The 13,660-nt window shown below is 44.1% G+C and overlaps 1 protein-coding gene across 4 annotated transcripts in view; it reads left to right on the top strand.

Annotated features, from left to right (window-relative positions):
* SLC9A8 (solute carrier family 9 member A8) overlaps positions 1-13,660 on the top strand; it is a 69,622-nt gene that overhangs the window by 24,518 nt on the left and 31,444 nt on the right. For all 4 annotated transcript variants that reach the window (XM_060120041.1, XM_060120043.1, XM_060120040.1 and 1 more), the window contains 3 exons: positions 3,694-3,777; positions 8,746-8,847; positions 9,901-9,935. In XM_060120041.1, the coding sequence (XP_059976024.1) occupies positions 3,694-3,777; positions 8,746-8,847; positions 9,901-9,935 (221 nt within the window). The remainder of the gene's footprint in view (positions 1-3,693; positions 3,778-8,745; positions 8,848-9,900; positions 9,936-13,660) is intronic.

Genomic DNA, 13,660 nt, shown 5'->3' with positions numbered 1-13,660 from the left:
TTAAAAAATATTTTAAACTGCTTAATTGGTAATCTTTTTTTAAAATTAATTAATGTATATTTTTGGCTGCACTGGGTCTTCGTTCCTGCGCGCGGGCTTTCTCTAGTTGCAGTGAGTGGGGGCTACTCTTCAATGTCGTGAGCAGGCTTCTCTTGTGGACCACGGGCTCTAGGCACGCAGGCTTCAGTAGTTATGGCATGCGGGCTCAGTAGTTGTGGCTCACGGGCTTAGTTGCCCCAAGGCATGTGGGATCTTCCCGGACCAGGGCTCAAGCCTGTGTCCCCTGCATTGGCAGGCGGATTCTTAACCACTGCGCCACCAGGGAAGCCCTCACATAAAAATTTGAACTTCTAGCTTCTCTCGAAGAAGCAGAAGCTCTCTCAACACCAGGCCCACATTCCCCACAGCAGAGATCCGAGGCACTGAGTGCAGCTGCGGCCCTGGGGAATGCTGTATGATCCCTTCTCCGAGCAGGAGGAGGAAAGGTTATCTTTTACTTTTAATTTTATATGCTTCAGTATTATTAAATTTATTTTTCAACAGATGTTAGTTTTCAAGTTAAATAATAATAATATATTGAATAGTATAGATGAGTGAACCACAGTTGGGTGGTGAATGTAATTAAGTGCCCTGAAGAGCCATCTAGACAACCAGTGCTTGACCTCAGAAAAGGATGGGGTTTTTAGGCTAAAACAGTTGGGCAGGCTTTCTGGAGGAGCAGGTGTTTGTGGAAGCCAAAGCAGGAAGTAGGATCTGTTTGGAAACTGGTTGCTGCAGGGAACAGGGGAGGTAAGAAAAACAGTGAAATTGCTGGGTGTTTTCTTTCCATGTAGGTCTGTTTCCAGACTGTCCTGCTGGGCCTGCCTTCTACCTATATTGTCATATGCTTAATATATTTCTTTAAGTCAACTTGCTTTTTTATGTATATAAGTCTTTATAACAGTTTTTTAAAAGCTTTTATTGTGGTAAAATATACGTAACATAAAATTTAGCATTTTAGCCATTTTTAAGTGTACAATTCAGTGGCATTAAATACATTTACAATGTTGTTTAATCATCACCACTATCTATTTCCAGAATTTTTTCATCATCCCAGATGGAAACTCTACCCATTAAACAATTCCCTATTCCTCTCTCCCTACTTTGTTTTCTACTTTCTATTTTTCTTAGTATTTTCTATTTTTTTAGTAGCCCCTATTCTACTTTCTGTGCTTATGAATTTACCTCAAATGGGTGGAATCATACAATATTTGTCCTTTTTTATCTGGCTTATTTTATCAATACTTAGCATGATGTGTTTTTGTTTTGTTTTGTTTTTGCGGTACGCAGGCCTCTCACTGTTGTGGCCTCTCACTGTTGTGGCCTCTCCCGCTGCGGAGCACAGGCTCCGGACTCGCAGGCTCAGCGGCCGTGGCTCATGGGCCTAGCCACTCCGCGGCACGTGGGATCTTCCCGGACCGGGGCACGAACCCGTGCCTCAACCACTGCGCCACCAGGGAAGCCCTAGCTTGATGTTTTTAAGGTTCATCCACTTCGTAGCCTGTGTCATAACTTCTTTCCTCTTTATGGCTGAATAATATTCCATGGTCAGTATATACGACACTTTGTTTATCCATTCATCTGTTGATGGGCCCTGGGGTTGTTTCCACCTTTTGACTGTCGTGAATAATGCTGCTATGAACGTTGGTGTACTATATACATTTATTTTAAAGGAAACATTATAATACTGTTTTAAGTGGGAAACCAATATTGTTTTTATAAATAAATACGATAAAAACAAAGTGGTACATTTGCTTGCTGAAGCCTCTGAGGTCAAGCCTGTCCTCTTTGTCAGGAAGGGGGATCAGCATATTGGAGAGAGGCTTAACACGGTAGCACCAAACTGACGCGTCTGACTTAATTGGGATTGAGGAAGAATCAAAAAGGGCTGACTTTCTCATTCCGTGGGGTCAGTGGTATTCGACACACATTGCTCAAGTACCACCTAAAACCACATCAGATCACTTTAGGGGAGATCCTGCCCAAAGGAACCTGGGATCTTTCTGTAACGCTATTCATTGTAAGGTGGTGTGTGCATTTCCTGTGGCTTCTGTAACGAATTACCACAAAGTGGGTGGCTTAAAACAGCAGGGATTTGTTCTCTCATAGTTCTAGAGGCCAGAAGTCTGAAATCAAGGTGTTGGCAGGGCCACACTCCCTCAAGGGAGCGAATCCAGGCCCTAGGGGAGAATCCTTCGCTATCTCTTCTGGCTTCAGGTGGTCCCAGGCATTCCTTGGTGATGGCAGCCTAACTCCTGTCTCTGCTTCAGTCTGTCCTCATGTGCCTTTGTCTCTGTGTCTGTGTGTCCCTTTCTGTCTCTTTTAAGGACACTGTCATTGTGTTTAGGGCCCACCCTAATCCAGTACGATCTCAGCTGTGATTCTTCCCTTAATTCCATCTGCAAAGACCCTATTTTCAAATCAGGTCGCCTTTTGAGGTTCCAGGTGGACATGAATTGGGAATAGAGGACACTGTGAACCCACTGCAGGTGGGTTCTCCGTTTTCCCAGAGGAGGTTTTGTTTCTGAAACTCCCAGAGTCTCTGCAGTGGCCCAACTGCACAGATCCTGCGAATAGGTTGCCCCACAAAGCACAGAGATCGGCCCATTTCTTTTCACATGGCCCCAGTCTGAGTCATGAGCTTGTGATACAGGCAGTTATTTTAAGACTTAATAAGGCATTTTCAGAAGTCATCATTTGCTTCTATTTTGAGCCTTTTTTGAATGTTATTTTAGTCTTTATGGTAACAGCCGTACATTTGTAAGGATACATTTACCATTCTTTTGAATAGGGATTTTGACAAGAAGTCAGACTGTCAAGATTGTGACATAGAAGTTTTCATATGAAAAGGGCCTGATTTTGCAGTATTAAATAGACTGCGTATTACCTGTAGTCATTTTGGGTTTGAGAACCAGTATGTATTTTCCCCCAATCCACCAACAACTAGAGAGCTGTATTATTATAGAAGATGAAATTATTATTCCATTCCCCCCAAAGGTGGCCATATTCTAAAAATACCTTTCATAATGGTACTTAATATTTGAATCTGAAAGCATGGCAAGGGGCTCGCTTTTTAGCCATGTCCCAGGTTGCAAGGGCATCAGGTGAGGACTGTTTCATCACATCAGATTTAGGAAAATGGCATAGTTGTCTAAGACATGCAGAGAAAAGGCAGGACTATTCTAAACATGAGTAGGGTTTACTCTTCCTCTAAGTGGATTGTTTTAGGGCTTACAGTTAACCTTTTTCCTGGAGGAATCCAATTTGTGGACTTGTTTTTGAAAGTGTTCTATTTGAATTGAAATGTTTTCTATATTAAAATTAGTTTTCTTTCCTTAGTAAAGAATAAAAAGCATACCGCTGTATGTTTGAAAGTGGTTCATTCTGCTACTTACTTTGCTGGTCACCTTTTAAAATCATTTGTCGTACATTTTTAAATGCAGGTTTTGAGGTTTTTGTATATTTGTTTTTCTCTCCTTTTGTTTGTTTTTGTCACACCTTTTGTTTGGTTTTATTATCAGGTGGTGGTTTAAGCATGTATTTTTCCACTGGGCCAGGTTCTAAGAGAACAGTTACTTTGGCTCTTCATTGATGGATTTATTTCTTAATTACACAGATTTCATGCCTCTGAAAATATCCATTTTATATTTACAGGAGGAAGAAATGTTTCGTCCAAATATGTTTTTCCTCCTTTTGCTTCCACCTATTATATTTGAGTCAGGATATTCATTACACAAGGTAAGACTCAGGCACACATGAGTGCTTTTGGTCCGGGTGGCTCCGTGTGTTTGTAAGGCAAGTTCCTTAAAAGCTCGCATGTTAATTTAGCAGTGGTGGCTCTGTGTGAACACCCTGACGTGTGTGGTAGAAGCTGGACTGTCATGCCTGACTTGTAGAGGGAGCAAACATGGTCAGTGGGCTGCTTTCATGGTTTCAGGCAGTGTGGCTTACTAGTGTTTTCCACAGAGGGGTACTCTCCTAGAAAGAAATAGCCAAAGTGATTTTGATGGTACACAGGTGTTACATTGACTCCTCTTGGACACAGACTGACCCATGTTAAGAGAACAGACTGTGTCCTGGGATGACAGGGACAGGTGCCCCAGGCCTACTGGTTCTCTCACGTCACCATATTGGGCCTTTCTCCTGCCTTGGGCCCATCCATCCTTCAGTGTCTCCCCTCTCAGGGCACTGCCCTGGGCCGCAGCTCCCAGCCATTATGCCCTTTAAGCCCCAGTCTCCATTCCTTCCCACCCTCTCCCTGGCCCTGCTTCTCCTCACCAGACTGGAGCCTCATCCTTCCCCCTAGTCTTCCACCTCCTTCTGGCCCAGTCACCTACTCCCACAGTTGCTCCGCTCATTCTTGGCTTCCTGACCCTGGAGAGCAGCATCACTGGCCCCTGCTCAGTTCTCTGCTTTGCTCTGGCATTTCTGGTCTCTGTCTTCCAGCTTCCAGTGGGGCTCTTTCTGCCTGGGCAGGAGCTTCTCACTTTTAAGCCAGTTTGTGTGTATACCTGAGTCTTTTCCTTGTCTATGAGTTCCTTTTTTTTTTTTTTTTTTAATTTGTATAGCAAACTTGTTTTTTTTTAATAAATTTATTTATTTACGTATGTATGTATGTATGTATGTATGTATGTATGGCTGCGTTGGGTCTTCGTTGCTGCCTGCGGGCTTTCTCTAGTTGCGGCGAGCGGGGCTACTCTTCATTGCGGTGCGCCGGCTTCTCATTGTGGTGGCTTCTCTTGTTGCGGAGCGCAGGCTCTAGGTGTGTGAGCTTCAGTAGTTGTGGCACGCGGGTTCAGTAGTTGTGGCTCACGGGCTCTAGAGCGCAGACTCAGTAGTTGTGGCACACGGGCTTAGTTGCTCCGTGGCATGTGGGATCTTCCCAGACCAGGGCTCGAACCCGTGTCCCCTGCATTGGCAGGCGGATTCTAAACCACTGCGCCACTAGGGAAGTCCATATGAGTTCTTTTTAAATATAAGTGTATTTAAGTTTTAAAATAAAAAGGTGATTCAACTTAAAATACTAGTAATACAACAGTTATTTTGTAAATGTGATTTTAAAAAACTGTGAAGGTCGGAAGGACTAAGGTTCGGCATATCTTTGGAGAGAGGAGAGAGCCTGGACTTTAGAGCCAGAGAGACCTAGGCCTAATCATGCGCTGCCCCCTATAGGTTCCTTTTGAGTAGAGTATAAATTAAAAACAGAGAACAAAAAGATCCCCAAAAGCCTACCTCCTAGGTTGCTTTGAGATTTACATTAGATGAAAGAATGTATGCAAAGCACCACTCACCACATTAAATAATTGGTAGTGCTTCTTGTTATTATCTATTATAACATGACTAGTGTTATTATTAATAATAACGTAATAAACTTGAGTTAAATTTGTTATGAGAGTTTTAGTAAAAACATACAAATTAAATTTTTAATTTTTCTCCTGGATATTAAAGCAAAATTATTCTAAGATGCTCAGGCCAGATTTTTTTAAGTTATTATTTTATTGTGCATTAATCAAAAGAAAAAGTGAAAAGGAAATTTAATATTTTAAAAAATCCCTGGGGCTTCCCTGGTGGCGCGGTGGTTGGGAGTCCGCCTGCCGATGCAGGGGGCGCGGGGTTTGTGCCCTGGTCTGGGAGGAACCCACGTGCCGCGGAGTGGCTGGGCCCGTGAGCCATGGCCGCTGGGCCTGCGTGTCCGGAGCCTGTGCTCCACAACGGGAGAGGCCACAACAGTGGGGGGCCCGCGTGCCGCAAAAAAAAAAAAAAAAAAAAAAAAAATCCCATATCTTATAAACCATTACTGACATCAGATAATTGTTAAAAAGAAAACAAGCAAGAAGGATTTGAAGGTCAGTATCTCTCACTCTTTAATTTTGTGAACAAATCTTGAAAGAACTGAGCAGATTATGAAAATATTTCAAAACAGTGCTGAAGAAAATGGATTGATTTCCCCCCCCCTCCCTTTGGCTGTCACTCAGCTTGTGGGATCTTAGTTCCTCGACCAGGGATTGAACCTGGGCCCTCAGCAGTGAGAGCACAGAGTCCTAACCACTGGACTGCCAGGGAACTCCCAAAAAATGACTCGATTTTGACTTAAAAACATAAGACTGGTTATTATATTAGCACATGTAAAGTTTTTATTTTCTAATTTTTTGGAGGGAGGGGAAATAAACTTATTCAAGATTTGAGGAAAATAGTTTTTTAAAAGAAGAAATTTTTGAAGATGGCTTTACAGCAGAAACTGTGACAGTTTATGTGAAAGGGACTAGTGTGAGTTGGAATGGAAATTCAGAGACTTCTGTCCACTGCCTACCCACCCCCAAAGAAGATAGGAAGTTGACTTTATTTTAATATTGCTGTATTTGCTGATGTAAATTTGGACTTGGAATAAAAATTTCAGTACAGTTATCATCAGTTGGTACGCATTAGGTAGGCAGCTATTTGGTTCTTTAAATTATTAATATAAAGAACAGAACTTTTTAAAAAATAAATTTATTTATTTATTTATTTACTTTTGGCTGCATTGGGTCTTCGTTGCTGTGCGCGGGCTTTCTCTAGTTGTGGCGAGCAGGGGCTACTCTTCATTGTGGGGCGAGGGCTTCTCATTGTGGTGGCTTCTCTTGTTGCGGAGCACGGGCTCTAGGCGCGTGGGCCTCAGTAGCTGTGGCTCACGGGCTCTAGAGCACAGGCTCAGTAGTTGTGGTGCACAGGCTTAGTTGCTCCGCGGCATGTGGGATCTTCCCAGAGCAGAGCTCGAACCCATGTTCCCTGTATTGGCAGGTGGATTCTTAACCACTGCACCACCAGGGAAGCCCAAGAATAGAACATTTTTTAAATTATGTCTGAGAGAAGCAGATAAATTTGCTTTATATAGCAAAGGGAAGTTCTTATAGTGGGGCAACTTGAATTTGGGTAACTTTTCAACATCCAGATTAATATTAGCCAACTACGTAAGTTATATCAGAATTAGATCCCTATAAACAGACCAAGACTTAGTGTAATCTATTTTTAAATAACAAAATTAAGCAGCTCTCTGCAAAGAAAAACTCATAGATGAAAACCTTCTGTTTAGGAAAAAACCAAATCATTGTGTTTGCCTTGAGCTATGTTAAAGTTCTTTATGTGCTAAAGATTGATATGCCAAACAAAGTAATTGAATGTTGCATTATGGTCAGCCAATCAAAATTGCAAAAAATGAAGCAAAGAAACTTCCTGAAGGAGATAGGTTTAGTGGTTTGTCAGTGCTGAGCTGAGGACAGTCTTCTGAAGTGAGCTTTAAAGTATCAGTTCCTGGGAATTCCCTCGTGGTCCAGTGGTTAGGATTCAGCACTTTCACTGCCGAGGGCCCGGGTTTCAATCTCTGGTCAGGGAGCTAAGATCCCACAAGCTGCGTGACGTGGCCAAAAAAAAAAAGTATCAGTTCCTGTTGTCTATGGCTTGACAATTTCTGAGCGTAAAAATGGTTTTCCTTGTCCAGACCCACAATCATGGACCATCAAGTTACCCTGGCCTTATTCCTAAACAGAGTCCACAGGATTCTAATAAATAGCTTAATTTTTTAAACTTTGTGGAAATTTGAAAGATGTTACCATACTGCTTGGACTCAAATATTTTCTCTTAAATGCTGTATAGATGGGAATATATTTTATCTATCATATTTGATGATACTAGTAGAGTGAAATAAAATTGCTTAAAAGATGTGGACTACAAAGAGGAGCTTGTGATAGTGTAACCCGTTATCTTGATATTCTTCGTAGTAATGTACCTTTTCTTAATTAATTGAAAAATTATAATTATATAAACTTTGGACTTTAATCAGACATGAAACACAGTTAATTCCTTCAGTACCCATTCATGGGGCATCTTGCATCTGACAGGCAGTATGCCAGTGACTGTGTGGTACAAAAGCAGATGTGGTCATTGCCCCCATTGAGCCTGCAGCCTAGTGGGAAAGACAGATACCAAATAATTACATAAATAAACGTAACGTTTCAGCTATGTCAAGTGCTACCAGGAGAGAGGTACTGTGCATTGAGAGCATAGACTGGGATCTGACTTGGGTAAGGGACCAGAGAAGGCTTCCCTCAGGAAGAGTCAAAATGTCCTGAGATCTTGGGACGATTAAAGTTCACTAAGCGAAGGGGAAGGAAGAGTGGTCCAAGCCCAGGGAGCATGATGTGTTTGAAAAACAAAAAGCTACCAGTGTGACTGGAGCCCAGAGAACAAAGGAGAGGTTAGAGGCCTTCGAGGGGTCAAACCATCCAGGCTTTGGTTGGGTTTTAACTGCGTTCTGAGTGGAAGTGGGGGTCAGAATACAGGCAGCACAGTCAGATTTATCTTTTGCAGAGATCATTCTGGAAGCACTCGGAGAGCAGAGGACAAGGGCCAGGGATGGTTGAGACTTGTTAGAAGCTACTGCAGTGGTCCAGGGGAGAGATGATGGCATCTGGGCAAGGGCGGTGGGGATGGGGATGGAGAGAAGCAGGGAGATGTGAATGACGTGGGGAACGCAAAAGCCACAGGACTTGGCCCTGCATTGCATGTGGGGGTGAGGGAAGATGCCCAGGTTTCCAGCTTGCCAACCAAGGTGGGTGATGGTGCCCTTTACAGAGAATCAAGCATGCGAGGAGGGCCAGCTGTGGGGTCCATGACTTCACTGAGCAGATCAGCTTTTCTAATCATTCCTCTCATTTCTGTTCTCTCAAACAGGGTAACTTCTTTCAAAATATTGGTTCCATCACCCTATTTGCTGTTTTTGGTACGGCAATTTCTGCTTTTGTAGTAGGTGGAGGAATTTACTTTCTGGGTCAGGTAAGGAAAACATCTTTGAAAAACTTTGAAAACCTTACATTCTTAGAGCTCATGCAGGGAAGTGGGGTGGTGACACCTCATGGGGGTTTTACAGTCAAGGTAAATGCTCTCCTGCAAAGAAATCCAGACTCAAACAAGGCACAGTAAAGGCATGCTGAAGTTGTCTCTCAGTGTCCTCGAGAAGCTTTGGTGTCTGGAACTGAGTGAATCTTTTCCATAATCCCTAAAAGTATTTGATATTATTTGCAAACCAATATTGTCTTAAGTTGGAATACCTAAAAATAAAGCAGAATCTATACCATCAAGATCTTCAAATTACAACAGTATCCATTCCGTTGTCAGACTGAATCAAGGTTAAACACTGTTTCTTTAATAAAAATTTGCCTTTTAAAAATCAAAGTTGATTCTGAATGTCTTCACTCAATTCTAAGCTGTCCTGTAGAATTATTTTCCCTGGATTTTCCACCATTGCTCAACCAATTCCCGGTGTCATCAATTGAGTGTTTTGTGCTTTGAATTCAAATTCATTTGAATTAATTTAAACCAGACCTACCTAGGAAGGTAGTATCTGTAGCTTTGCATTATGCACGTCCATGCACGTCACAGTTCTCTTCCGAGATGGTCCAGTTGCAGAAAGTCTCTCCGCCCTCGTTCTGCAAACGCAGTTTGAGATTCAGGCCTTGGGGTGACTGGCAGATTTCTCTTACATGTGTCAGATGTGTCTGCTGCTTTTGATGGCTATCGGTAAAAGCCCAATGCAACCTTCTTCATTGCTCAGCTTCCAGCATCAAACGGGAATAAACTTCAGAGAAGGAAACTAGTTAATGTGGCTTGCAAATATTAGTGTTCATTTTCATACTTCCTCTGTATGATGACTGAATGCGTGCCTAAACTAAAACTTAGGAGTTTTCTGTATTTTTCAAGTGGTTTGGGGACTGAAGATTAATGTCCTTATTAGTTTGTTATAAAGCACTAATAGACATTTTAATCTTCTTGGCTGTTCTCCAGGGGTTTTTTTTTTGTGTCTGTGTGTTTGTGTGTTTTATTTTACAGGCTGATGTAATCTCTAAACTCAACATGACAGACAGGTAAACCTTTCATACTGTAACACCCATGTGGCTACTTTTCAGACTGGGGCCAAGTTTTCTCCACATTGATTCCTGGCTGTGGTACTTCTCTATTATATGTCTTTTCGTCTTGCTGACCATTTCTGCTGTAGAATCTATTCTGAATTCATTTGTGTCTCTGAAGTGAATCAAAACTATATTGAGGAATTTTGAAGCTCTCCAGTCGGAGGGTTGCTGATGGAAATGATTAGGTTCAGCTTTGAAGGGAATAACTCTTGGTTAGTTAGCTGCCACCTCACACACACCACACGCTGCACCATTGTCCTTTTATTATTAAGAATCATCTTCAACTCATTTCTAAGGCTGAAATCATGCCATAATGAAAAGTTGTCTTCTTGATAGATTGGGGATGGAGTCAGGGGTGAGGTGTGAATCTTTACTCTGGGATTTCCCCCCAAGGCGGTGGGGATGGGGAGGGGGAAGCAGGTGCTCTGTTGTGGGTGTCCTTCTCAGGTTGCAGCTACTCCATTGGGCACTCAGAGCTGCTGTCTAGGAGCCCAATCCAGAAATTTCCATAATTGGCTTAGCAAGAAGCACCCTAGGAAGCCGAAGTTACCAGATCTAGTGCTAAAAAAGTGCACACACACAGCGTGACCTGGTTTCCCGTCTCTGAGAAGTGCAGTGAGTATGCAGCCTTGCTCTGTGTTTCTCTACCGGGAGCACTGGATTCTGTCTTGTGGCTTGGCTGGGGAGCTCGGAAGTGGGACCCAGTGCTCAGCCCCGGGGTCCCTTTCACTGGGCCAGCCAGAGCTTACAGCCTTCAGCAGCAACTTGGAGATTAGAATCTTGGAGCCCTTTTCGTGAGAAATGAGCCTTTAATAACATCAAGTCCAATCTCATTTTCTCTCCAGGGACATACATTTCAAAGCCTTTGTTGTAAGATAGTCTTGCTATACAAAAAGTAGCGAAAGTCGCATCCCTGTTCCATAAGGAGCATGAAGCCAGGCAGAACTGATGCCCTGCATTCTGTAGGTATTTTGCAACTGAAAAGAAATGCTCAAAACCCAGTGGATGTAAAAGAAGATGTCACAGCATTCAGTCCTTCAACCTGTTTGGGGTCAACTGCTTAGAGATACAAAAAACGCTTGATAAATCCTTGTGAAATTGAATTGAACCGGAGGTTGGGATGTTCAGGAAGAGAGGAATAAAAGAATCGGCCCTTAGACAAGCAGAGTAAGAACCAGGCGGAGTTTCTCTCTGTGTGGGCAGACACTTCCTTTCCTGTTAGAAAGTGACTGTCCCACAGATGGGGGGAGTGCTCTGGGGGAAATTAGCCAGTGGTCGCAAACCCACACAGCCTGGCAGAACCCTTCACAGAGGGGAGCTGGCCAGGTGTGTGTCTGGAGGTGGTGACAGTGGTGAGCCAGAGAGCCCATCGTCTGAAGGGGACAGCCACCTCTTAGCTCCACCTGCTAATTACTACGTGGGAACATGGGCCCAGAATTGCCAGATACTTCATTGTTTTTTTTCCCAAAAGAGGCCAAGTTTCTGGATTTTAATAGGGAATTTTCCTGTTTTAAATGTTGCCAACTTCATCCATTTTTCAAAACACCATGCAGGTCAAACATGAGGCCCATGGACCTCTGCACGGTAGGAAACATAAAAATAACTTCTTTGCACAGAGGTTTTACTTCACTGGTGTTTCCTCTGGAGAGCTAATTCACTCATAGATACACCCTAAATTATTTCACCATGCCAGTCCATTTTCTTTTTCTTTTTCTTTTTTTTTTAATTTTTAAATTTTATTTATTTTTGGCTGCGTTGGGTCTTCGTTGCTGCACACAGGCTTTCTCTAGTTGCGGCGAGCGGGGCTTCTCATCGCGGTGGCTTCTCTTGTTGCAGAGCACGGGCTATAGGTGTGCGGGCTTCAGTAGTTGTGGCACGTGTGCTCAGTAGTTGTGGCTCATGGGCTCTAGAGCGCAGGCTCAGTAGTTGTGGTGCAGGGGCTTAGTTGCTCCATGGCATGTGGGATCTTCCCAGATCAGGGCTCAAACCCGTGTCCCCTGTGTTGGCAGGCAGGTTCTTAACCACTGTGCCACCAGGGAAGTCCCCCAGTCCATTTTCTTTTTGTTTTGTTGACGTTGCTGTCTTTTGAGATGATGGAATAAAGAAAACACATTGTTCAGTTGAACTTCTGGCTTCTGGCCTTTTAAAAGACTGGGTCATAAGGTGTGAAGTGGAACAGCTGCGGGCAAGATTCAATGACTGCTTATATTCAGACCTCTCCATGATTCAGGCAGTTCATATTTCCGACTTTCCATGTTCACTGTCAGAAACACTGTGCCCCAATTTAGAGTCTCAGCCAAAGCTAAATGTGTTACATAATTTATGCAAAGCACTTCTCCCCCAACATTTTATTATGGAAATTTCAAACACACAGAAAAGGTGAAGCACTGTACAGTGGACACGCACATGACCACCTAGATTCCACAGTCACTGTTTTCACTGGATTTTGCTTTAAACACAGATCTTTCCATCTCTCCATCCCTCTGTCCGTTCATCAGTCCGTCTTCTGGTTCCTGCTGTTTGATTTTCAGTTCAATATGCCACAGGAACTATGACAAAGAACATCAGTCAGGCCTCTTTCAGTGCAACTGAAACCCAACACGAACTCGTTCTAGCAAAAAAGAAGTTTGTTGACTCGTAGAACAGAAGTGTCCCCGGAGTGATGGCTTCCTGCATGACAGCCTCTGGGGGCCTGTGATGTCAGGAACCTCTCCTCTCTCTGTCTTAGCTATTCTCTGGTCGACGTCATCCTCAGGCACGCTCACCCCACATGGCAGCAACAGTGGCTTTCGGCTCATGATCACCCTCGCCGTCCCCACCCAAAGGGCCAACCTAATTCCTGGTGACCTGGTAAAATGCCTGGCGATGGACCTCTGACCAGGCTTGGGTCCCCTGCCTACTCCTAGAGCCCCACGCAATACAGGGATGGAGAGTGGAGGAGGCCTGGCTCCACAAAGGGAAATTGGAGTGCTGTTACCAGTACTGGTAACACCCACTGGGGCTGTGGGTGCTGTCCACTGTGCGCTTGCTGAGGGATGGAGGGAGGGCCCCGCAAGCCGCGCAGGGTCGTCGCCCAGCACACAACCCGCTGCACACTCCCAGGCTCCCACCCCGCTTTGGGATGCAGTTTTGTTTTTGTTTTTGTTTTTGTTTTTACTTATTTAGGCCTCACCTCACAGCTTGCGGGATCTCAGTTCCGTGACCAGGGATCGAACCAAGGCCTTGGCAGTGAAAGAGCAGAGTCCTAACCAATGGGCCACCAGGAAAGTCCCCAAGATGTACTTTTTAGACGTTCTTCTTCCTTCGAGGCCTCTGTTATGTCGCTGTGGGTGATGAGAGTGGGAATAAAAGAAGGAGAGGGGAGAGAAGAATCTCTGTGGGTTGCAGAGCAAGGGCCTCAAGGCCAGCTGCCAACAAATCATGGCCTCCCGGGTTGGCAGCTGTTCGGTGGAGTTAGCTTTTCTTCCCTCCTAGATCCCTCCCTCCTGCCTGCCTTCCCCAGATATCTCTGGGCGCTCACAGTGAGGTGAGAGGCAGGTGAAGTCACAGCTCATAATGCACGCGACAAGCTCTGTGAGGACAGGGCAAGTCTGGGAACTGAAGTCTGAGCTGAGGCCGTCCTTGAAGTGAGCAGGCTCTCCTGCATGAATTCACATTAACCGAACTCAGGGCGCCACCAT

Source organism: Mesoplodon densirostris, chromosome 16 (genome assembly GCF_025265405.1).
Source record: "Mesoplodon densirostris isolate mMesDen1 chromosome 16, mMesDen1 primary haplotype, whole genome shotgun sequence".
Classification (NCBI taxonomy): domain Eukaryota; kingdom Metazoa; phylum Chordata; class Mammalia; order Artiodactyla; family Ziphiidae; genus Mesoplodon; species Mesoplodon densirostris.
The sequence above is the reverse complement of the archived record's forward strand: the minus strand, read 5'-3'. Positions and strand labels throughout refer to the sequence as shown.